The following is a 25,944-nucleotide window of genomic DNA, read 5'->3' as shown; positions in this document are numbered from 1 at the left end:
GGAATCCACAGAGGGGGGTCACTTACACATGACCCACCTGCAATTGGCCTTGCCCAACAAGCTTTTTGGCATGAAGTAGGTGGAAAAGTGGGCACAGGGACCATATTTTAAAGATTTGAATAAGTAGCTGTAGTTGTGCAAGGGTTAACTGAACTTGGGCAAAAAATTTGACACTTGGAATCCACAGAGGGGGGTCATTTATGTATGATCCACTTGCAATTGGCCTTGCCCAATAATGTTTTGGGCATGAAATAGGGCATTAAAGTGGGCACAGGCACCAATTAATATATTTGAATAAATAGTTGTGCAAGGTTTAACTAGCACTACTACAAGGGCATTACAATGGGGTATTACTACTGTATATGGGCACTACAACAGAGACATTACTATGTACAGTATGTATATATATATATATATATATATATATATATGTAGGATTAGAGGGCACCAGTCAAAATTTTGCATAGGGCCGGCTCTGGGTATACTGCCGATCAATATACCAGTGCAAGAACCCCAAAGGTACGTATCCTGGAATAGTGGGAGTTTTGGGATTAGGATTAGGCACCAGGGGCAGGGTTAGGTTTATGGGGTGGGTTTAGGCATTAGGGAGAGTGTTAGGCAAAAAGCGGGGATGGTTAGGTTTACGGTGCGGGGAGAGGTAGGTTATGGTACTTACATTATCTTGTCTGGATTCTAACTGTCAAGATGCTGCTGTTGGTACTCTGACCATCGCCATCCCCACCGATGGGATCCCATACCCAACCTTAGATAAATGTGGTTAAACCCCTGCACAATTACAGCTTCTTATTCAAAATTACAATATCTGGTGCCTGTGCCAGCTTTACTGCCCTATTCATGCCTAAAACCTTGTTGGGCAAGGCCAATTGCAAGTGGGTCATATGTAAGTGACCCCCTCTGTGGATTCCAAGTGTCAAATTTGATGCCCAATGCTCTTTAACCCTTGCACAAGTACAGCTACTTATTCAAATGTATTAATTGCTGCCTGTGCACACTTGAATGCCCTATTTCATGTCCAAAACCTTGTTGGCAAGGCCAATTGCAAGTGGGTCATATGTAAGTTAACCCCCTCTGTGGATTACCAGTGTCAAATTTGTTGCCCAAGGCTCTTTAACCCTTGCACAACTACAGCTACTTATTCAAATGTATTAATTGGTGCCTGTACCCACTTTAATGCCCTATTTCATGCCCAAAACATTGTTGGGCAAGGCCAATTAGAAGTGGGTCATATGTAAGTGACCCCATCTGTGGATTCCAAGTGTCAAATTTGTTTCCCAAGGCTAGGTAACCTTTGCACATCTACAGCTACTTATCCAAATATAGAAAATATCGTCCCTGTGCCCACTTTACCACCCTATTTCATGCCAAAAACCTTGTTAGGCAAGGCCAATTGCAAGTGGGTCATATGTAAGTGACCCCCCTCTGTGGATTCCAAGTGTCAAATCTTTTGCCCAAGGCTAGTTAACCCTTGCACATCTACAGCTACTTTTTCAAATATAGAAAATCTGGTCCCTGTGCCCACTTTACCACCTTATTTCATGCCCAAAAGCAGGTTGGGCAAGGCCAATTGCTCATATTTAAGTGACCCCCCTCTGTGGATTCCAAGTGGAAAATTTGTTGCCCAAGGCTAGTTAACCCTTGCACATCTACAGCTACTTATTCAAATATAGTAAATCTGGTCCCTGCGCCCACTTTGCTACCCTATTTCATGGCCAAAAGCATGTTTGGCAAGGACAATTGCATGTGGCTCATATGTAAGTGACCCCCCTCTGTGGATTCCAAGTGTGAAATTTGTTGCCCAAGACTCTCTAACCCTTGCACAACTACAGCTACTTATTCAAATGCATTAATTGGTGCCTGTGCCCACTTAATGCCCTATTTCATGCCCAAAAGCTTCTTGTGCAAGGACAATTGCAAGTGGGTCATATGTAAGTGATCCCCTATGTGGATTCCAAGTGTCAAATTTGTTGCCCACGGCTAGTTAACCCTTGCACATCTACAGCTACTTATTCAAATCTAGAAAATCTGGTCCCTGTGCCCACTTTACCACCCTATATCATGCCAAAAAGTGTGTTGGGCAAGGACAATTGCATGTGGGTCATATGTAAGTAACCCCCTTCTGTGGATTCCAAGTGTCAAATTTGTTGCCCAAGGCTCTTTAACCCTTTCACAATTACAGATATTAATTCAAATGTATACATTTTTGCCTGTGCCCACTTTAATGCCCTATTTCATGCCCAAATCCTTGTTGGGCAAGGCCAATTGCAAGTGGGTCATATGTAAGTGACCCCCCTCTGTGGATTCCAAGTGTCAAATCTTTTGCCCAAAGCTAATTAACCCTTGCACATCTACAGCTACTTTTTCAAATATAGAAAATCTGGTCCCTGTGCCCACTTTACCACCTTATTTCATGCCCAAAAGCAGGTTGGGCAAGACCAATTGCAAGTGGGTCATATTTAAGTGACCCCCCTCTGTGGATTCCAAGTGTCAAATTTGTTGCCCAAGGCTCTCTAACCATTGCACAACTACAGCTACTTATTCAAATATATTATTTGGTGCCCGTGCCCACTTTAATGCCCTATTTCATGCCCAAAACCTTGTTGGACAAGGCCAATTGCAAGTGGGTCATATGTAAGTTACCCCCTCTGTAGATTCCAAGTGTCAACTTTGTTGCCCAAGGCTAGTTAACCCTTGCACATCTACAGCTACTTATTCAAATATAGTAAATCTGGTCCCTGCGCCCACTTTGCTACCCTATTTCATGGCCAAAAGCATGTTTGGCAAGGACAATTGCATGTGGCTCATATGTAAGTGACCCCCCTCTGTGGATTCCAAGTGTCAAATTTGTTGCCCAAGGCTAGTTAACCCTTGCACAACTACAGCTACTTATTCAAATGCATTAATTGGTGCCTGTGCCCACTTAATGCCCTATTTCATGCCCAAAAGCTTGTTGTGCAAGGACAATTGCAAGTGGGTCATATGTAAGTGACCCCCTCTGTGGATTCCAAGTGTCAAATTTGTTGCCCACGGCTAGTTAACCCTTGCACATCTACAGCTACTTATTCAAATCTAGAAAATCTGGTCCCTGTGCCCACTTTACCACCCTATATCATGCCAAAAAGTGTGTTGGGCAAGGACAATTGCATGTGGGTCATATGTAAGTGACCCCCTTCTGTGGATTCCAAGTGTCAAATTTGTTGCCCAAGGCTCTTTAACCCTTTCACAATTACAGATATTAATTCAAATGTATAAATTTTTGCCTGTGCCCACTTTAATGCCCTATTTCATGCCCAAATCCTTGTTGGGCAAGGCCAATTGCAAGTGGGTCATATGTAAGTGACCCCCCTTTGTGGATTCCAAGTTTCAAATTTGTTGCCCAAGGCTAGTTAACCCTTGCACATCTACAGCTACTTATTCAAATATAGAAAATCTGGTCCCTGTGCCCACTTTTCCACCCTATTTCATGCCCAAAAGCTTTGTGGGCCAAGCAAAGTACAATTTAAATTTGTGTAATAGATACCATATTTTGTTTATTCAATGTAAGCTTATTGTTTCTATTTGATAAAAATGTTTAATATAACATGTTCTGAATAAGAAGCTGGAAACTGAATAAGAAGCTGGAGCTTGAATAAGAAGCTAACTTCAGCCTCGTCACTCTATTGTCAGATCTATTGCATGGATTGGACAGGCCAGCTCATAGATCAGATATTTTGCTAAATGTAATTTATTATACATATGATGTTTGAAGAGCTATGATCTAATAAAAGTTAATGATTATAGAATTCCTAAAATAAATATTTTCTAACCATGATGAGGTATTAATATTTAGCAAAGCCAGGGGGTGTGGCTTAGGGGCCTAAGATGGTGGACACTTTTCCCTGTGCTCCACATTGGCTTCACCAACTATAAAATCTATCTGCCTGCTACCTGGGCATATATTAGCTAGTCGCTACCTAGTACCCTGTTGAGGGTATGGACGCCTGACTGAGCCTATTTGGGGAGCTCTTTTGCCCTGCTGAAGTCAGCACTATGCTTCCCCTGACAGAGTCCTCTCCTGGGAGGCCTTCACCGCCATTTCCCTCACTACTTGGCCCTAACTGATGCAGCTCACGATTTACCTGAGGAGCCGTACTGTTTCCCCTGCTCGTGGCTGGTGCCTCAGACGCCGCTGGGGATCCCTCTGCGGTGTTTCCAGCCTGATGCATGTCCTCCTCCTCATCCGGTGGGGCCGCTGCCTCTCGTTGGTGCGGTGGCTCATCAGGTGCCCGGGCGTCACCACGGATCACGGCCGCACTGCCACTCATTCTGTCCCGCGGCCGGCGCATCCTTTCCCTGCAAGTCCGCTGCCTCCAACTGACACAGTGGCCTCACTCATAGCCGGTGGACACCTGAGCTAGTCTCCATTAATATTGGTTCCCCTTGTGCTGCATCCGGGACCACACTGCAGGGGACTACTGATGACAGGATTCCCCACTGCCATCTTGCCCAGTAAATAAGACCTACTGGAGAGTACCATCACCCCCTTTTTTCCCAAGTTCCTGAATGCCCACTGCCTTGTCACAAATTAAAAGTATCCTAAATTGCTGCATGACTGTTCCTTCTCTGCCAGTACTGGAGCTCCATCTGGTGGCCACTGCTTATATTACAGTATATCCCAACTGCATACTTACACTACTGCAAATATTGCTGTGGATACTAGTGGGATCAAATTTTCATATGTTACAGCTGCGAGGCCTTAAAGGTGCGGCTGCACATTATACTATTTGAACTAGTGACATTGTTACTACAGTTCTAGATACAGTATATGTAGTTTTCCCTTACAATGGGTTAACTCTTACCATTCAAGTTCCAGGTGTGCCTCACTGATAAGAAGTTATAACTCCCCCCTACATCTTTCTATATTTTGATATACATACATATTTACTTTCTGACCTCATCCGCCATTATGCCTGGCAGGCACAAGAAATCAGGTTCTCAAGGCCTTGTATCCTACTTTAAAGCAGCCCAAGCAAAGGACTCTCAGAAACCGCCCTCTACTCCATCATTAGGCAATGTCTCTGGGGTGGATTCAGAAGTGGAAGACTCGGCAGCCCCATCTACCAAAGCAGATATCGCTGCTATCCTAGCTGAGATGCGAAGCTTCCGTCAAGCTATACATGATGAGGTCCACAAAGCTCTCTCCGGCCTCCAAGCAGAGGTCACTAACCTAGGTATGTAGATGCTCTCGAGAGGAAACAAGAATAGGTCATTAGTTTCCAACAGATGTCTGAACAGGACAGCAGTCAACTAACTCAGGACCTTGTGTTGATTACTGACAAACAAGAAGACCTTGATAACAGGGGGCGTAGAAATAATCTCCGGATCCAAAATATCCCTGAGTCTGTGGAGTCTACCCATCTTGAGGATTATCTTTTATATCTCTTCCGCTCTCTTGCACCTTCCATTCCGGATGATATGCTACTCCTCGACTGAGCCCACCGGGCCCTTCGGCCTCGCTTCCAAGCTTCGGACTCGCCTAGAGACGTAATACTTAGGTTCCTCTACTTCAGGGTGAAAGATCAGGTCTACTCCCAGGCCAGGTGTTCTCCTGAAATTGCCTTTGAAGGTGCCAACCTTTTGATCTTTCAAGACCTCTCCCCTCTTACCCTGGCTAAGAGACGTGAAATGAAAGACATCACCAAAATACTACGAGATCATGACATCTGCTATCACTGAGGCTTCCCCTTTAGTCTACAGATTCGAGAAGATGGCATGCTCCTTTCAGCAAGGTCCCCAGATAAGCCAGTAGCACTTGTCAATCCAAATATGTCAAGACTTAGGAGCCTATGTATCAAAGCTTGATGAGAGATAAAATTGTGAGAGAAAAAGTATTAACCAATCCGCTGCTGTCATATTTCAAACACAGCCTATAAAATGTACTGTAGGTTAGAAGCTGATTGGTTGGTGATTTATATCTCACAATTTTCTCTCTCATCAATATTTGATATATAGGCCCCTTAATCAATTAAATTCCTTCTATGCTATATATAAATACTGCTAGTCAGCAAATAGTATAACCAAAGACATAGATAAATATGTTTATACTGTAGTTCTGTAGTTAAAAGACACATACAGTATGCTGAGGAAAGGTGCAGTGGTACAGAGTCAGACTCTTGGGGTATATTTACTAAAATGAGAGTTTTTAGAAATTTAGATATTGTCCATAGCAACCAATCAGATTCTGATTATCATTTAACTAACACCTTCTAGAAGATGATAGCTAGAATCTGATTGGTTGCTATGGGCAATATCTCCACTTAAAAAAACTCTTACTTAGTAAATTAGAGACATGTGGCCAGGGTAGGCAGAGCCTTCCCAGTCATACTCCTTCCCCTATTATTATTATTACCAGCTATTTATATAGCGCACACATATTCTGCAGCGCTTTACAGAGAATAGTTGGCCATTCACATCTGTCCCTGCCCCAGTGGAGCTTACAATCTATATTCCCTATCACATGCTCACACACATACACACTAGGGTTCATTTTGTGTGGGGAGCCAATTAACCTATCAGTATATTTTTTTGAGAATGGGAGGAAACTGGAGCACCTGGAGGAAACCCACGCAAGCACAGGGAGAATATGCAAACTTCACACACGTAGGGCCGTGTGGGATTTGAACCCATGACCTCAGTGCTGTGAGGCAGTGATGCTAACCATTACACCGTCTGTGCTCCCATATCATACTCCCTGTCATGCTCCAAAGTTTTGATATAAAAAAAATGATTAGAATAATACAAAGAAGATATATCTGTGCCTCCCCAACATTTGACCTCACTGCACGTCACTGTAGTAAATATAGCATGGAATGACACTCACAATGCTGCACTGTTGGAGTTTAGCCAACTCCCTTCTCTCTCCCATGGGGAGACTCATTCTATGCATCTATAGCCATCACTAATGGAAATGGCCTGGAAAATCGTCGGCTTACCATATTCATGTATTCTGCTCTGCTTCAAGCTATAAAATGTATGAGGGTGGATAATGCTTTGTGAATGGTCACACAATTCTCTCTCCTTCAAAGACTTAAGTTCTGTATCATACAGACGTTGATGAAAATTGTTGCTAAGTCCTATACAATTAATGGAGTGTATTTTCCACATTCTACATATCTGAATGCACTTTTCACAGCTTAATAGACAGTCCCAATGGTCTCAGATTCCCATGATTAATTTGAGCACTAAAGTACTATTTTAGGAGCAAAATGGAAGAATATAATTGGGTGAAAGGGGTGGTTGCACCTCTCCACAAACCTTGGCCCAATTCTAGTTTGCTTATGCACCTGCCAAGCCCATGACATATGTGAGGCCCTGGGTAGAACAATTTAAGCAAAATCTACATTATTTTCATTGCAGTTGTAACCTAGCATATGCTCTATTCCTGTTTGTTTCTACATATTTAGACTGGCAGCATCACAGAATTTATAAAATAGACTTGGACAATTGATTGCTTTATATTTTTGGGTTTTATATATTGTATCCCTTAGTTAAAGTGAATGTTGCTTAAGAACTTTTTAAAAGAAAATGTTAGTAATCAGTAGAAATTATATTTATATGTTATGCTTATTTACAACTTTCAAAATGCTGACTATACATAATTCATATGTTTGTAGGTGGAAAGCCAACATGAAGATTCCTGATTCAAATCGCACCTTATATAATGGGACACAGGATTTTGACTTTCAGTAAGTATATTACTCCATTGTCAACCCCACTCTCCTCCATACCTCAGATCAGCTGCACCCCCACAGCCCCCCCCCCACTATATGGACCTAATAGCCAAGACACTAGTGTTTGAAGGGGTCAAACTGTACATGGACCGGTGATAGAAGTTAGGCGGCCCTAGACTGGTATAATGTGCTACGAAGCATGAGCAGGAATGTAGTTACAATAAAGTGCACACCAAGAGTTTTTCATAGTAGTGTTTTTTGATTATTTGAAGGTATAAAACTAGTATCACAAAACATTAGCAATTTACAAACAGAAATTTAATACTATAATTTTGTCAGTAGAAGCATATAGAAACATAAATGTAACAAGTTTGTTGCATGGTTTCATGTCTGCTTTAAATGTGGACAAATCAATCATTCATAAACCTGAATTGGTTTATTTAAACTTTGTTCTATTATTATTATAATTGTTTTATTAAAAGAAAATTATGATTTGTAACTATTAACACAACACTGTACACATCAAAACAACTATGTATGAGAAAGACTCACCTTGTATTTCAATTTATCCTATTCAGGACCAAGGAAATTCGTGCATGTTGCCTTTGGCAACTTTATAAGACATTATGATAAATAAATGTTTTCAAAGACTGTTTTACATCTGATTTGTCCAACTGTGTTTGTGCCCAGCTTTCAAAATATTCCAGCAGCTTTACTTAGAAAAGTTCAAGGGCCAGAATCAATTAGCTGTAGTTAATGGCTGGCTAATTGGTCGGCTAAGGCTATTCATTTGCAGACCATGGCAGCCCGCTGTAAGCCCAAATGATGCACTTAATACAGAATTCTGTTTGAGCCTATTGGGAGGTTGGAACAGAAATCTGTGGTAAGTGCCCTTAGCGTGGGAGCTGCAAATGCATGAACCCATAGCTCAGGTAATTATCCTATATCCTATGGGTTAATGCTTGTTAGCTGCAATTTTACCACATGAGGAAAAGGTATTGTAATTGAATAGCCAAAGCTTGAGGCTAACACCCTTTTCCTTACTTGGTGAATAATTGTGGCTAATTGAATCTGACCCAAAGTGTCTGTCTGTCATTGACATCCCAATATTTTGTCCAAATTTGTGAACTGTAATGTTCTGGTGGGACAGTGTTGTTTTTATGGACCTTTGGCAAATGGTAAAAAAACGGTATTATTGGATGTTTGTTGTGCAGAAATGTGAATTCTTGTTTTGTGAGTATGCCTGTGTCTCGACCGCGTTTAAGTAGTGTTTCCAATTCGGCTTTGTACTGTGCAGTAGGGTCATGTTTGAGTATGTGGTAAGAATCTGTATCACTTAATATTCTGGTTGACTCTTCCATGTATTTGACATTATCCTTGCTTAGAGACATCGCCCACATCATAGGGGCAGTACCCAGCTTGGCTGCAGGGATACGTAGACACTTATTGCTGACCTATGGAAAGAGGCACCCTAAAGGAGCTCTCTTATCTTGTTTTAACACAATAAAAGCCAATTTACCACAGATCATACCATTATAGAAACTGGACATTTGGTTATTTCTTCACAGGAGCAATGTGACTCCGTATAATTCACTATACAATTTATCTGTCTCCATTAAATATTACTTGTTTTAACATAACTTGCCTCTTGTACATCCATATTGCACCACATGTGTTTTCTACAACTACAGATTCATAAGGTTAGCGCTGGACTCACAAACCTTATCTATACTGTTTACTAATTGAGTCTGGACAACTCTGTGCCCAGCAGCTTCCGGTACCACCGGTGGGGAAACCTTTGCGCTGGTGAATACATCCCAGTTGAATATGTGTTTGAAAAATGACAGTTAGGAGCTGATTGGTTAATACATTTCCTCTCACACTTTTATCTCTCATCAAGCTTTGATACATACAGTAGGCCCCTTAATAAGTAGTTGGAAAAGTAAGAGAGACACAGTGCATATTATACGTTATGAGTGATATACAGTATGCTTGTAATGACATCACTGATACATAGTTGTCATTCACCACACTATATATCACTGCAGTAGATGTATGCCTCTGGCTGGCAGAAGTTTCTTTTTGACAATCAGTTCTAGGGATGGATTAAGGCTTGTGGGGGCCCAAGTTGTGTCGGTCCCTTCAATAAAATTGCCACGGCCCCCATAGCCACTACTATGCCCCTTAACTTGGCTCTGGACAAATGAACATCAAGGTCACAGCATAGTACATCATGTCCGCGACACTGCTGGGAACCAACTTTCCGGCAGCTTTGCAGACATTATCTAGTATTCTGCTATGGGCAAATGTAGGAGTTTGAGTGGTGGGTGAGAGAGGGAAAGAGGAAGGGAAAGAGAGAGAGGGAAAGAATGGGAGGTAGGGGGGAGCGGGAAAGAGTGGAAGAGAGGGAAAGAGGGAAAGAGAGACAGGGTGGAGACAGGCAGAGAGTAACAGAGGGAGACAAAGTGAGGAAGGGAGTCAAACAGGGGGAGAGAGAGGGTGATAGTGATAAAGGGAGAGAGGTATGGAGAGAGGGAAAGTGAGAGAGGGAGGGAGGGGGAGAGAGAGGGAGGTAGAGAGAAGGAAATAGAGGGAGAGAGAGTAGGAGAGAGGGTGAAGGGGAAAAACAGAGAGAGGGAGCGAGGGAGACAAAAATAGAGACAGAGAGATTGAGGGAATGATAGAGGGAGAGAAGGAGGCACACACACTACCTGGCTGTTTAAGTATCTGGTTTCTTATGGGGTGGGCATGTCACTGCATTAGGCCCTGCCCCCTGCGCATACATGATCGCGGCATGATCAGTGAGGGGGCAGGCTTTGATCATTAGTCATGGCCAGTCACCCACTTTAGAGGTGGAGACAAAGCTTTATTCTCCATCTCTCTCAAGTAAAAATAAGTCCATCACTCAGTGTTGTGACTGTGTCTGTGATGCTGCAGGGAGATGGGCAGGAAGGGTCCAGAGTTGCCCAGTCCAGGGCAATGTTTGCTTCTGTGTGGGGGCCCCAATGAGAGGGGGACCCTGGCCACCTTTAATCCGGCCCTGATCAGTTATATTACTTCAGAATCACCCAGTGGCCATCTTGGATATGCAGTTTTTAGAAAAAAAAACATGTTTCAGCTGTTCTCGGGAATCTGGTTGTCTCATTGATTCTCAGATAAATCTCCAATTGCCACATGAAAAAGCTAGACAGAGATGAGACAGTGTTTGTTTGCAATGTGCTTTATATGATCACTGATGAAATTAGGAATGTTTCCTGTGAAAAGTCAGAACTATTTAAGAGAACTTCCTGTCTCCTTTGTCTGCTGGTTTTAAAACAATTTAATTGATTTAATTCTGCCAGGGGGAAAGGAGGGAGACAGTGTGCAGGCTCTGATCATGCCTTTCCCCACATACTAGCATATGCACAATGAACACTCAGGCATAGTGCCAGAGCCTACTGCACTTTCCCTGGGGAAATGGTGCCAGTGAAATATTTTCCCTAGATTTCTCAACTGTGCATGCACCAGAGGAATTTTCCCATATTTGTAACTTCAAAGTGATTATACTAAATGGGTGCATGGTGTGTAGTGTAGGCCGATATGCAGCACATATCCTGCATCAGATACGCCAGTGCCATCCACTTTTTTAATCCTCTCTTCCTTGTCTACTGAGATTAAGTGATTTCCAATTTCTATCAGGTTTTATTTTCTCTATGACATCACCAAATAATTTGTCAAATCTCGTGAAATATGTACTCTTTATGTGGTTAGGGTAAGACACAGATTGTGGCTTGATAGGTGTGTGTTGATATGAATCTTCCAGATAAATTGTAATGGAGATTTCTGAAATTATGTTTGAGCATCTATATCTGATGCACCCAGAAAGAAAATCTTACTTTTCATTGATTTTATTATTATATTTATTTATAATTGTCTGCATAATTATTAAATTGAAAATTCTACCCAGGTACCGTACAGACAGGGGCCAATATTAACCGCAGCATTCTGTTTGTGTGGTACATGGAAAAGAGCCACATATCATGTGGGAGTGACCATGCAACACTGGGGTATGCCACAAGTCACAGTTAGATTGGCCTCGCTCTCAGCAAGCCAGCCGAGCAGAACTGTTTGACTAGATTGGCCCATCAGGCATTTGCAGAATTGCCAGATGGCCTGTCTGGCTGTGGTGTTACCTCAACTCTACCTATACAGATGCAATCAAAGACTGTACTTTTAATTATTTTTCATGTAATGATAGGAGCCACCAAAAGATTAGCAGAATACAGCTGGGTAATAGCATAATTATTATTATTAATTTATTTATATGGCATCACAAGTGTTCTGCAGTGCGTTACAATGTATGTAAAACAAATAGGTGACCAAAGACTTACAGTACAATACAATACAGTACAGGACAAGGACATGGATAATATACAGTATATTCCCACATTAGTGACCATAACACCCAGATAAGCAGCAGAGCTTAAGCAATCAAGTGTTGGGCTTCCTAGTGGGGAGTAAGATGTAGATGAAAGTAAGGTAGGGAGAAGCACACCCACACATTTATCAGGAGCACAATTAGAACTCGAGTACATTGTAGTGACAGATGATTAAAATTAATAAATACTATCATTAATCTTTTGGGATTATTTAGCTTTTTATTTTGATTCTGAGCTTTGCTTACTCTACAGTATTCTTTCCTGGTTAGAAGTTTGAGAAAATCTAGTTTCTCTGGCCCATTTCTTAGGAATATCTGCAACATATAATTTGAAGCATGTTTATGTTTAAACTTTGGGAGCACTGTTTATGAAGTTAAGGGTATAATAGTATGCAACATTTAAGTAATGGAAATTAAGCATTTCTGAATTATTTTCCCAACATGCTACTTTTCACTTAAGTTAAATTTAGAAAGCACTGAATAAATAATTATACCACTCTTTGTGTTCCAATCTGCTTTCAGCATACCATCCATCAAGGACTTTGAACATTTATACAATTGGACCCAAGATATATATCTTATTGAAACACAAAAAAAAGTTCAAATACTGTCAATCATTTTCTACAGTATCACTTTTATTTTGGGAATTCCAGGGAACGGCTTAGTTATCTGGATCGCTGGATTCAAGATGAAGAAAGTCAGTGCTGTGTGGTTCCTCAATCTGGCTATAGCTGATTTCATCTGCTGTGTAATTCTCCCTTTGAAAATTGCATTCTGGGCTTTGATTTTCAAAAGAGATTTTCCCTATTTATTATGTCAAGTCAGTACTGGTATCCTGCACATAACCATGTGTGTTAGTGCAAATTTTTTAGCCGCCATGAGTATTGATCGCTGTATATCTATAATGTGGCCGTTTTGGTCTAAGATTCATAAAACCCCAAAATGCGCCCGCATCACTTCAGTAATAATTTGGGGTTTGAGTCTGATCTTGAGTGTTCCTCATGTGACTTTTAACCATAGGACTTCTGATGTTTCAGAGTGTGCGGGAAAAAATCATTTTTCTAGGTATTCCTCTCACATGAACAATATGCTAATCACTAGGTGTGTTACCATGTTTGTAATTCCTTTCACTATCATTCTAGTGTGTTATTGTCTAATATTTTTTAAACTTCTAAAAGTTAAAAGACAGAATAAGTCTCAGCGGCCGTACAGGATCATCACTGCAGTTGTGACATGTTTTTTTATCTGCTGGTTTCCATATTACATTTGGCCATTAATAACAATGCCTAATGAATGGTTTTATATAGATAACACAGTATATGCATCTTTTGTCTGCCTGGCTTACTTCAACAGTTGCATTAATCCCATCCTCTATGTCTTCATAGGCCAAGACTTTAAAGAGAGTTTAATGCATTCCATACCATCCAGGCTGGAACGTGCTCTAAAAGAGATTTCTAATTAGTCTCCAAAATAAAGAGAGAATTGTAATGTAGTTTTATCTTACTTTTATGTTCCACATTCACAAGTACAAATTAATTTGGAAATAAATCCCCAAAGATTTCTTGTTATATTGTACAGAAGAGTGAATAAAATAAAAAAAGCAAATTATGTAGTATATAATGCAAGAGGATATGTACAAAACAGTAATTTAAAGTTGTCAGAAGGTGGAAACGCCAGTTGAAACTATAAAGAGAATACAAATTAGATGCCTTATACCCTGAATCATATAATTGTTACAGTAGGTTTCTCTAGTTTACATGATTAATGTTCAACTATATATTACAGATGTGCTTTAACCACTGTGTTTTGGTTTTGGTTTTGAATCTGGATTCATCTTCATTTTTCGATTTTGGTTTTGCAAAACCAACCTTAAGTGTTTTGGATTTGGATTACAGGTTTTATTTTTGATGATAAACATTTTTTAAAAAACAGCTAAAATCATGTAATTTATATCACCCAAAATTCAAAAATTTAGATTTAAAATTTGAATTCTGAACCTCAAAAAGATCAGAAATGCAAGTTGGATTTATCTGGATTCATGAAATTCGGGTGGATTAAGATTTCTAGAGAACCGAACAATACATCTCTACTATATATAAGCTTATAATTGTTACCATTTACTTGTTAGCATAATTATAATTATCATGTTTCACTAATTAATATAATGTAATGTATACTTAATGTAGTTGTATAATTGTCAGACTTTACTTGTCAGCTTGATTATAATTATCAGGATTCACCAATTACATTCTGTACTTGGACAGTGTATTAAAATATCTAAAGTTATATTTGATGAAGACAAGTTTTTGTAGCTCATATAAGAGCCATAACTAGACATTTTATAATTTTTATAACATCACATTCATATCCCTCCTCTGCCCATCCCCTCCTCATCTCCCCTCCTTGCTCTCTGCCCTTGACTTTGCTACCTACTTTACATTTATTCCATACGTCAGGACATCATATCCAACCGGTCCCCCAGGTCTTCACCTCCTCCTTTCCTGGATCCTCTGCATCAGGAGAGGAAGTAATGGCCCTCATATGGTCACCACCCCTTCCCCCTCCTCTTTGACACTATCCCCTCCTGCATCCTCCGCTACCTGTTTCTTTTTGCCTGCTCCCATCTTGTCCACCTCCTTAACCTCTCACTCTCATCAGGCATTGTCCCTTCTGCATTCAAGCATGCCCTTGTCTCCCTTATTCTTAGAAAACCTACCCTTGATCCTAACATTCTCTTTAACTACTGGCCCATCTCTCTTCTCCCTTTTGCCTCCAAACCCCTTGAGCTTATTGTTTACAACTGCCTTACCACCTTTCATTCCTCCCACTCCCTTATTGACCCTTTTCAGTTTGGCTTCCATTCCTTCCACTCCACTGAAACTGCCCTCACAAAAGTCAGTAACAACCTACTTTCTGCCAAATCCAAGGGCCACTACTCTCTGCTCATTCTCCTTGACCTCTCTGCTGCTTTTGACACTGTGGACCATCCTCTCCTGCTACAAATCATTCACTTCCTTGGTCTATGTGTACTGCCCTCTCCTGGCTGTCCTCCTACCTCTCTGACTGACCTTTCTGGGCTACCACTCATGACTCCTCTTGTCCCCTACAGCCTCTTACAGTAGGTGTTCTCCAAGGTTTTGTTCATGGACCTCTCCTATTCTCCCTCTTTACTTCCTCTCTAGGTAAACTCATCAGCTCTTTTGACCTCCATTATCATCTCTATGCTGATGATCCTCAGATCTACCTATCCTTACCTAATCTCTCCCCCTCTTTACTGACTCATATCTTCAACTGTCTCTCTGCTATCTCTTCCTGAATGTCCCAGCAATTTCTAAAGACTTAAAATGTCTAAGACTGAGCTGATCATCTTCCCACCCTCCCACAAAACCTGACTTCCCACTATTTCATTATCAATTGATGGCAAAACATCTTCCCACCCTCTTCCACTACCTCACTTCCCACAATTTCATTATCTATTGATGGCACAACTATCTCCTCTAGCCCCAAAATACACTGTCTTGGAATTATCCTGGACTCATCCCTCTCCTTCAAACCACATATCCAGTAGCTTTTGCAGTCCTGCAGTTTCCATCTAAAAAATATTTCCAATCTCAGATCCTATCTCACCCAGGTGCTTTGTCATCAGGACAAAGAATCCAAAAACATATTAGTAAGTATTTGTTTTTGGAATGTTTGTCCTGATGAAAATTCTGTCAATAGAATTGAAACATTGACCAGTGGAGGCTACGTGTCTATTTTGTTTACATATGCTTAGTGCCACCTAATTTTGGGTACACACTAGATGACTTGCAAATGCTGCTATGGTCATCTAGATTTCCCTTGAACTCCCAGATAAATGATCTAGTGTATACACACTGTGCAATCTACCAAATGGGCAAATTATATATTTTGCATAATTTGGTTGTTTCATCGTTGAATCTCTAATGTTAACATGCATGATTTGAACAAAATCATTGACCAGATTGTCAGCTTGACTTGCATGTAGGGAAGACCTAAAGATGTGATGGACAATGCCGTGGGAGTTCCCCTAGTGCGTACACACTTGATGATTTGAACAATTTGTCATTCTGATGCATCAGAGTCAGCCAAATCATTAATAATATTGTCTAGTGCATACAGGGCTTTGGATTTTATGATATTGAGAGTTAGGGGTTTTTTGTGGGGGGTGGAAAATTTGCTTCAAATAGATGTGGAGGATGTAATTTCCTCTGATTCTTGGATACTAGTTTGTTAATTAGCAGTCAGAGAAGACAGAAACAGGAAAGTATTTATTTGCCCATGGAAGGTTTGCCATTAGTATGTTAATTCCACTCAGTAGCAGAGATAGGTTTAGGTTATTAAAATGTATATTCTGAAGACATACATGTACATTCAGTTTGGGTAAGTTTGTCAGCAGACAATGTGATTACCTGACAGGAGATTAGGACACACACAGCCTTTGTCTGTTGGCAGCTAGAGAAAGCCAGCACAGTATGATATTAATCAAACCACAAGTGTATTCAGTCTAGCCACTGAGGTTTGATCAGGTATAGGCAGATCAAACGTCTCATCATATTTAATCTGGTGTATGATGTAAAAATTATATTTCAATGACAGCTGGATGCTTGAAACATCATAAACAAATAGCTTAAATCAATGTGCAGGTTGGGAGCAATTTGTAAAAGGCCTTAACCCAGAGATATGCAGCATTTACCAATATTACATAAGAAAAGCATATTTTTTACACTCTTATGATAGCTCAAAAAAGGAATATAAATGTGCACACCCTGTATTTTAAGGTAATAGTCAGGTAGTTCTCTCAGGTCTCTGGAAACAAGGTCAATGCCATGGTACTGGTGAGTTTTCTACAATGCATTTGCATCACTGGATTGCCTATGTCTTGTGTCCTGCTGTAGCAGTTGTGAGTTGGCATAAATTCTTCTTGTTTACTCTCTATAAAGTAGATTCACAAATGTGCGGATAATTCCCCCGACCCAGTGAAAAGTAGGTGGCCAACCCACATCCTGCCCACTTCATACCAATGTGGGGAGGATAGGAAGGACAATGCCAGGAATTGCAGGTCCGTGGGGAGGGGGCAGGACCAATATTTCATGTTTCTATGAAAAATACATAGTTTAGTCTTTCCCCCTCAAACGACTTGCGATTCATGACATTAAATCATGAGCGGGCAGAGTCTAATGTTGTAAAGTGTTCAGCCTCCACAACCAGTTAGCTACAGCTCTCCTCCAGGTACCTCCTCAAAGTAGGTAGGTATGGTATAATTGCCAGAATAATGCAAATCTCCATACTGTAGGTGCAAATACAATAAGTACGGTTTGTGTTTTCGGCATGTGCAGAGCAATTTTATGCAATTTACACTGCACAAACTGAAGTGGTTCTCACCTTTAAAAACTGTAATGGCACATTTTAATATGGACCAAAGCATGAAGGAAGCATGAAGCATGAAGGACTTCTTGCCCAAATCAGCACATAAGAAAATAAAAATTCTATCACAGTGAAGGAAAGTTGAACAGGTTTTATGATATCAGCATTAAGCAGAATAGACCTGGACTGTGTAAATTTGCAAAGTTATGCACCTCAATCGAGGTACACTAATGTTTTTCTTGCCTAGTAACTACATCTCAAAAGTAAATGTAAGATTTGCTCCATTTATTTCACGTCATTTTAATTTATGAACCAATTGTTTTTAATTTCTAGTTTGTAGCATAGCTTAAAGTATAAAAGGAACAACTATTACTGATTCACTATATATATATATTTTGAAAAATAACATTTATGTATTAGATCATTAGCAAAAATATCACCATGAATATTTGTATTGTGTGGCTTTATCACTCCTCATGTCGGTATGTTTTGCAGTACCTTCATAGATTCTGCAGATGGCAGTATTGCTGTATTTTCAATCAATGTAACCAACATGATCATTCACAAAGAGTAGAAAGAAATAAACAACAATTCCTCTGTGAGTTTTACATGTTGGATCTACAGTGAGCACAACTATTGTACATTGAATAAGACAGCTCTGATATATAATATAGCTTTCATAAGCAAGGTGGGGCAAAGTGTATAAAAGAAAATAAATAAAATGATTCTTTATAAACAGTACTATATTGGGAAATGAAACTTTATGCAAGAATAAAATCTTGAGCGAGGCCGGTCCTAGTTTATAACAAGCTTTGAAGTATAATGAAGCATAGAGAAAAGGTCATTGCACAAATATTTTATATAAAAAAAAGTCTGAAAAAATAAATATACTGTTATTCTCTATGTTTTGGGATTGTATTTGCATAACCTCTGCTGCTAAAGAAACAAAGAGGGACTGATTTAGAGATGAAAATAAAGATGCTATATGTACTGTATACAGGGCCAGACTGCCCATTTGGCATTTCTGGCAAATGCTAGAAGGGCCATTTGCCAGATGGGCTGGGCTAGCGTCAAACCATGGCTGAGCAGCTCCACCTCACAGCCCTCTGCTCGGCCAGTGATACTGATGTATGGCCTCCAATTTGGGTGATTTAGGATTTGTGTATGCAGTGTCAGACTGGCCCACGAGGTACAGGAGAAACCACTGGTTGGCCCCACTGCCTGAAGGCCCTAACCCTCCTGTAGGAATCGGACAAGGCCCACCCTCTACTCTAGGGATCAGATTCCAGACTATGCACTTGAATTATACATATGTTACAATTTACTGAACACAACTGTTTTTTCTACAATGCATTTCTGTAATTAATCTGGTGCTTTATCATGCATGCACTAGGAGTATTTACTATATATATATATATATATATATATATATATATATATAAATATATATATTGTAAAGGGGCCCAGACCACACAATCTATAATAGTTAGCAAAGCCTCTGTGGAGGCTGGCCACACCCCATCTGCAGGCTGGCCACACCTCCAATTATGGGCCGCTATCACTGCATTCCTCCAGTGGGCCCTTCCTGCCCCAGGCAAACACTGCGTGTATGCATCCACTTTGGCATCCCACACATGACACTCCCATTACACGCCCGTAAGATGGGCAATTTCAATGTGTCTGAATTGCCACCTCCCCGTCAAGGAATGCCCAATTCCAATACATTTCTGAAACCCTGGGGTATATTTGCTAAAGTGCTGGTTTTTAGAAATGGAGTTCTTGCTCATAGAAACCAATCAGATTCTACTTATAATATATCTAGAACCTTCTAGAAGATAACAGCTAGAATCTGATTGGTTGCTATGGGTAACAACTCTACTTCTAAAATCCTGCACTTTAGTAAAAATACCCCCATATGTTTCAATTGAGCAACCCTCACCCTTCGCATATAATTGGATTGACCCCAAAGAAGGAGTAAATAAATTTGCATGAATTGTCACTACTATAGTAACAGCCATGCTGCTGTCTGTGACTGGACTCTCCGAAGACAGTGGTGAATTCAAGATGGAATTCCACACTCAGAGCAAAGATGGAAGATCACTCTTTTTTCAATTGCAATTTATATATTTATGCTGTATATGGATCAGGCTTGACTAAACTCCCGATTTGGCTGGGAGCCTCCCGAATATCGGCTGCCGCTCCCGGCCCGCAGGAAAGGCAGGCAAGCCTCCCAACATTCCCCAGCTCTCCTGACCTCCCCCCAGAATATACTAGAAATCACCACAGTGGGTGGGCCGTTGGCGAGATTTGCGCTGAATTGCGTCATCGTGACCCCGCCCCCTGCTTCACAGAGCCAAATATAATGGCATTGTGAAGAGGGGGCTGGGCCACGATGGCGCGGTCATGTGGCCCAGCCCCCAACTCCACCCCCAACATGTCACAGCTGTCCAGACACGCCCCCCGCTGTTAGACAACAATCAGCTCCCTCCCGGAAGGAGGAAGCTGATTGTCGGCAAGTATGATATGGATGGAGGAAATTGCATCATTCCTAATCACTTTGATAAACAGGAAGTGTTTGTTTTACAGGAAATGCCTTTGCAGCCATTGTTCAGCATGACTATTATTAGTAAAGATTAGGGGAGTGCACCGGCCACTTTTCGTGTTTTGTGTTTTGGTTTTGGATCTGGATCTTTCTTCGTGTTTTGGATCTGGATTGGTTTTGCCAAAACCACCCTTCGGAGTTTTGGGTTCGGGGTTTTGTGTTTTGGATAAGTATTTTTTTTTAAAAAAGCATAAAAACAGCTAAAATCACAGAATGTGTTGATTTTTCTGCTCCTGTGCTACTATTTACCTCAAAAACCTTAATTTCCACTCATTTCCAGTCTATTCTGAACACCTCACACATCACAATAGTGTTTTTATGTCCAAAAGGTTGCACCGAGGTAGATGGTTGACTACGCTAAGTGACACGAGTGGGTGGCACAAACACGTGGCCCATCTAGGAGTGACACTGCAGTGGCAGACAGGATGGCAGTTTGAAAAACTAGGCCCCAAACAGTACATAATTCAAATAAAAAAAAGAGGTGCAAGATGGAATTGTCCTTGGGCCCTCCCACCCACCCTTATGTTGTATAAACAGGACGTGCACACTTTAACAAACCAATAATTTCAGTGCCAGGGTCAGCCACACAACTGTGGCTGAAATGATTGGTTCATTTGGGCCCCCACAAAACAAGCTGGCAATTAATCTGTCCCTGCACAAACTGGCTCTATGGAGGCAAGATGTCGTCCTCATCCTCCTCATCCACCGATTCCTCACCATCTTCAGTGTTGTGTACATCCTCATCCTCACAGAGTATTAACTCGTCCCTGCTGGAGTCCACCACCACAGGTCCCTCTGTACGTTCTGGAGGCTGGTCTCCCTGGAAGAGTTGATAATTCATTTTTATGAACATCATCTTCTCCACATTTTGTGGAAGCAACCTCCTACGCCTTTCGCTGACAAGGTTCCCTGCTGCACCTCAGGTAAAATAGAGCCAGTTTGTACAGGGGCCTCCAAATTGCCTCTTTTTCCTGCCAGTACAGGTACGGACTGTCTGACATGCCTACTTGGATGCTGTAACTGATGTAATCCTCCACCATTCTGTCAATGGTGACAGTATCATATGCAGTGACAGTAGACATGTCAGAAATTGTTGCCAGGTCCTTCAGTCCGGACCATATGTCCAAACTTGGTCCTGCCTGCCCTGCATCACCGCCAGCGGGTTGCTTAGGATGCCTACGTTTTTTCCTTGCAGCCCCAGTTGCAGGAGAAAATGAAGAAGGAGCTGTTGACGTGTCACGTTCCGCTTCAGCTGACAGTGTTTTCACCAGCAGGTCTTTGCAACTCTGCAGGCTTGTGTTGGCCGGAAAGAGAGACACCACATAGGCTTTAAACCTAGGATCGAGCATGGTGGCCAAAATGTAGTTTTCTGATTTCAACAGATTGACCACCCTGGAATCCTGGCAAAGCGAATGAAGGGCTTCATCCACAAGTCCCACATGCCGAGCGGAATCGCTCCATCTTAGCTCCTACTTCACTTTCTCCAGCTGCTTCTACAAAAGCCTGATGAGGGGAATGATCTGACTCAAGCTGGCAGTGTCTGAACTGACTTCTCGTGTGGCAAGTTCGAAGGGCTGGAGAACCTTGCACAACATGGAAATCATTCTCCACTGCGCTTGAGTCAGGTGCATATCCCCTCCTTTGCCTATGTCATAGGTGGATGTATAGGCTTGAATGGCCTTTTGCTGCTCCTCCATCCTCTGAAGCATATAGAGGGTTGAGTTCCACAGCGTCACAACCTCTTGCTTCAGGTGATGGCGGGGTAGTTTCAAGAGTGTTTGCTGGTGCTCCAGTCTTCAGCACGCAGTAGCTGAATTGCGAAAGTGGGCAGAAATTTTTCGGGCCACCCAAAGCATCTCCTGCACGCCCCTGTCGCTTTTCAGAAAATTCTGCACCACCAAGTTTATTATGTGAGCAAAACATGGGACGTGCTGGAATTTGCCCAGATGTAATGCCCACACAATATTGGTGGCGTTGTCAGATATCACAAATCCCCAGGAGAGTCTAAGTGGGGTAAGCCACTGGGCGACTATTTCCCTCAGTTTCTCTAAGAGGTTGTTGGCATTGTGCCGCTTACTGAAACCGGTGATACACAGCGTAGCCTGCCTTGGAACGAGCTGGCATTTCTGAGATGCTGCTGCTGGTGACGCTGCTGCTGTTGCTGCGTAAGGTGATACATCTACCCAGTGGGCTGTCACAGTCATATAGTCCTTAGTCTGCCCTGTTCCACTTGTCCACATGTCCATGGTTAAGTGGACATTGGGTACAACCGCATTTTTCAGGACACTGAGGACACTTTTTGTGACATTTTTGTACAGTCCCGGTATCACCTGCCTAGTGAAGTGGAATCTAGACGGGATTTGGAACCGGGGACACACTACCTCCATCAATTGTCTAAATCACACTGCACTAATGGTGGATACCGGATGCACGTCTAACACCAACATAGCGGTCAAGGCCTCAGTTATACGTTTTGCTTCAGGATGACTGGTGTCGTACTTCTTCCTCCTCGCTAAGGACTGTTGGAGGGTCAATTGTTTAGTAAAAGTAATGGTGTTCCTACTTCCTCTCTGGGATGATGAACGACTCCTAGCAGCAGCAACAGCAGCAGCGGCAGCAGGAGGCGTAGCAATTTAGGATCCTCCGGAGGAATCCCGGATAGTAGAGTCAGTCATGCCAGAGACATGGCCTGCAGGACTACTTCCGATCCCGACTAAGGAGGAAATTGACGAGGAGGGAGTTGATGGTGTGGTTTGCAGGTGCTTGGATACAACAGGACAATGGGATTTAGGTGTCCCTGGACTGCTTACAGTCTTAGCCAAAGTTTCTGAACTTGACAGTAACTTTTTATGAACACGCTGCAGGTGCCATATAAGGGAGGATGTTCCTAGGTGGTTAACATCCCTACCCCTACTTATTTCACCTTTACATATGGTACATATGGCAAGACAGTTGTTGTATGGATTTGGATAGAAATATTGCCAGACCAAAGAGGTGGAATGTTTGGTCTTCTGCCCATGCATGACCGTGATGGGCTTTTTCATCCCACGGACAACTGTCTCCCCGGAGCCTGATTTAAACAAACCACATCACAATCAGAATCCTCCTCGCCAACTTCCTCCTCAGCGCCAGCTACACCAGTATCCTCATCCTGTTGTACTTCAACAGTGACATCTTCAATTTGCATATCAGCAAGTGGACTGTGGGTGCTCCTTTCAGCACTTGCAGGGGGCGTGCAAATGGTGGAAAGAGCCACCTCTTCCCGTCCAGTGCTGGGAAAATCTGGCATCGCAACCGCCACCACACTTGGACTCTCCTTGGGGATTTGTGATATCTTCTTAGAACGCACAGTTCTTTGCTGTGCTTTTGCCAGATTAACTTGTTTGATTTTTTTTAGCGGGAGGAGGGCTTCCATCGTCATGTGAAGCTGAACCACTAGTCATGAACATATTGAAAGACCTTAGTCGTTCCTTGCCACTCCGTGTCGTAAATGGCATATTGGCAAGTTTACGTTTCTCTTCAGATGATTTAAATGTTTTTTTTACAGTCATTTTCCTGAACTTTGTCATTTGGGATTGTATGTGCCCTCTACTATGACATTGGGCATCGGCCTTGGCAGACGACATTGATGGCATGTTATCATCTATGTCATGACTAGTGGCAGCAGCTTCAGCACTAGGAGGAAGAGGTTCTTGATCTTTCCCTATTTTATTTTTATCAGAGAAAGTTTGGTCCTCCATTTATGTTATATTGATATATACGTGCGGCTAAGGCGCACACAAACACAGAAAATAATTTTTTATTTTTGTTGGAGACTAGTGCACTTTGTAGGTTACACCACCCTTTAAGAAATGAGCCAGCCAGCCCTATACTTATGGGACACAGGCGCACGCTTGGCGCTGCTCCTTTGTTGATGCACGTGCAGCTACAGCCCACACAATTCACAAACACAGAAAAAAAAATTATTTTGTTTGGAGTGCCCTTTGGGAGTTACAGCACCCTTTAGCGGTCAATCCTGCCAGCCCTTTATTTATGGGACACAGGTGCACGCTTGGCACTACTTTGTTGATGCACGTGCGGCTACTGCGCACACAATTCACAAACACCGAAAATATTTTTTTGTTTTGTTTTGAGTGTAATTTGGGGGTTACAGCACCCTTTAATGGACAAGCCAGCCGGCCCTTTACTTATGGGACACATGCGCACGCTTGGCGCTGCTCCTTTGTTGATGCACGTGCAGCCACAGTGCACACAATTCACAAACACAGAAAAAAAAAATTATTTTGTTTGGAGTGCCCTTTTGGGGTTACAGCACCCTTTAGCGGTCAATCCAGCTGGCCCTTTATTTATGGGACACAGGCGCACGCTTGGCACTACTTTGTTGATGCACGTGCGGCTACTGCGCACACAATTCACAAACACAGAAAATATTTTTTTATTTTGTTTGGAGTGTACTTTGGGGGTTACAGCACCCTTTAACGGTCAAGCCAGCCGGCCCTTTACCTATGACACAGGCGCACGCTTGGCACTACTTTGTTGATGCACGTACGGCTACTGCGCACACAATTCACAAACACCGAAAATATTTTTTTGTTTTGTTTTGAGTGTAATTTGGGGGTTACAGCACCCTTTAATGGACAAGCCAGCCGGCCCTTTACTTATGGGACACATGCGCACGCTTGGCGCTGCTCCTTTGTTGATGCACGTGCAGCCACAGTGCACACAATTCACAAACACAGAAAAAAAAAATTCTTTTGTTTGGAGTGCCCTTTTGGGGTTACAGCACCCTTTAGCGGTCAATCCAGCTGGCCCTTTATTTATGGGACACAGGCGCACGCTTGGCACTACTTTGTTGATGCACGTGCGGCTACTGCGCACACAATTCACAAACACAGAAAATATTTTTTTATTTTGTTTGGAGTGTACTTTGGGGGTTACAGCACCCTTTAACGGTCAAGCCAGCCGGCCCTTTACCTATGACACAGGCGCACGCTTGGCACTACTTTGTTGATGCACGTACGGCTACTGCGCACACGATTCACAAACACAAAAAAAAAAAAAAATTATTTTGTTTGGAGTGCCCTTTGGGGGTTACTGTAGCCTTTAGCGGTCAAGCCAGTCGGCCCTTTACCTATGGGACACAGGCGCACGCTTGGCGCTGCTCCTTTGTTGATGCACGTGCAGCCACAGTGCACACAATTCACAAACACAGAAAATATATATTTTTTTGTTTGGAGTGTACTTTGGGGGTTACAGCACCCTTTAACGGACAAGCCAGCTGGCCTTTTACTTATGGGACACAGGCGCATGCTTGGCGCTGCTCCTTTGTTGATGCACGTGCAGCCACAGTGCACACAATTCACAAACACAGAAAAAAAAAATATTTTATTTGGAGTGCCCTTTGGGGGTTACAGCACCCTTTAGCAGTCAATCCTGCCAGCCCTTTATTTATGGGACACAGGCGCACGCTTGGCACTACTTTGTTGATGCATGTGCGGCTACTGCGCACACAATTCACAAACACAGAAAATCATTTTTTATTTTGTTTGGAGTGTACTTTGGGGGTTACAGCACCCTTTAACAGTCAAGCCAGCCGGCCCTTTACTTATGACACAGGCGCACGCTTGGCACTACATTGTTGATGCACATGCGGCTACTGTGCACACAATTCACAAACACAGAAAATATTTTTTTATTTTGTTTGGAGTGTACTTTGGGGGTTACAGCACCCTTTAATGGACAAGCCAGCCGGCCCTTTATTTATGGGACACAGGCGCATGCTTGGCGCTGCTCCTTTGTTGATGCACGTGCAG

At 42.1% G+C, this 25,944-nt stretch overlaps 1 protein-coding gene across 1 annotated transcript; it reads left to right on the top strand.

Moving 5' to 3' along the window:
* Positions 1-4,963: 4,963 nt before the first annotated feature.
* Positions 4,964-13,606, top strand: LOC148525479 (formyl peptide receptor-related sequence 3-like). The gene is made up of 3 exons (XM_088470945.1): positions 4,964-5,228; positions 11,674-11,773; positions 12,667-13,606. The coding sequence occupies exons 1-3, from the start codon at positions 4,964-4,966 to the stop codon at positions 13,604-13,606; spliced, it is 1,305 nt and encodes a 434-aa protein (XP_088327071.1).
* Positions 13,607-25,944: the final 12,338 nt, after the last annotated feature.

This window comes from Taudactylus pleione, unplaced genomic scaffold, assembly GCF_031769625.1.
Source record: "Taudactylus pleione unplaced genomic scaffold, aTauple2 ptg000108l, whole genome shotgun sequence".
In the NCBI taxonomy this organism is placed as follows: Eukaryota; Metazoa; Chordata; class Amphibia; order Anura; family Myobatrachidae; genus Taudactylus; species Taudactylus pleione.
This window is presented reverse-complemented; position numbering and strand designations above follow the sequence as displayed.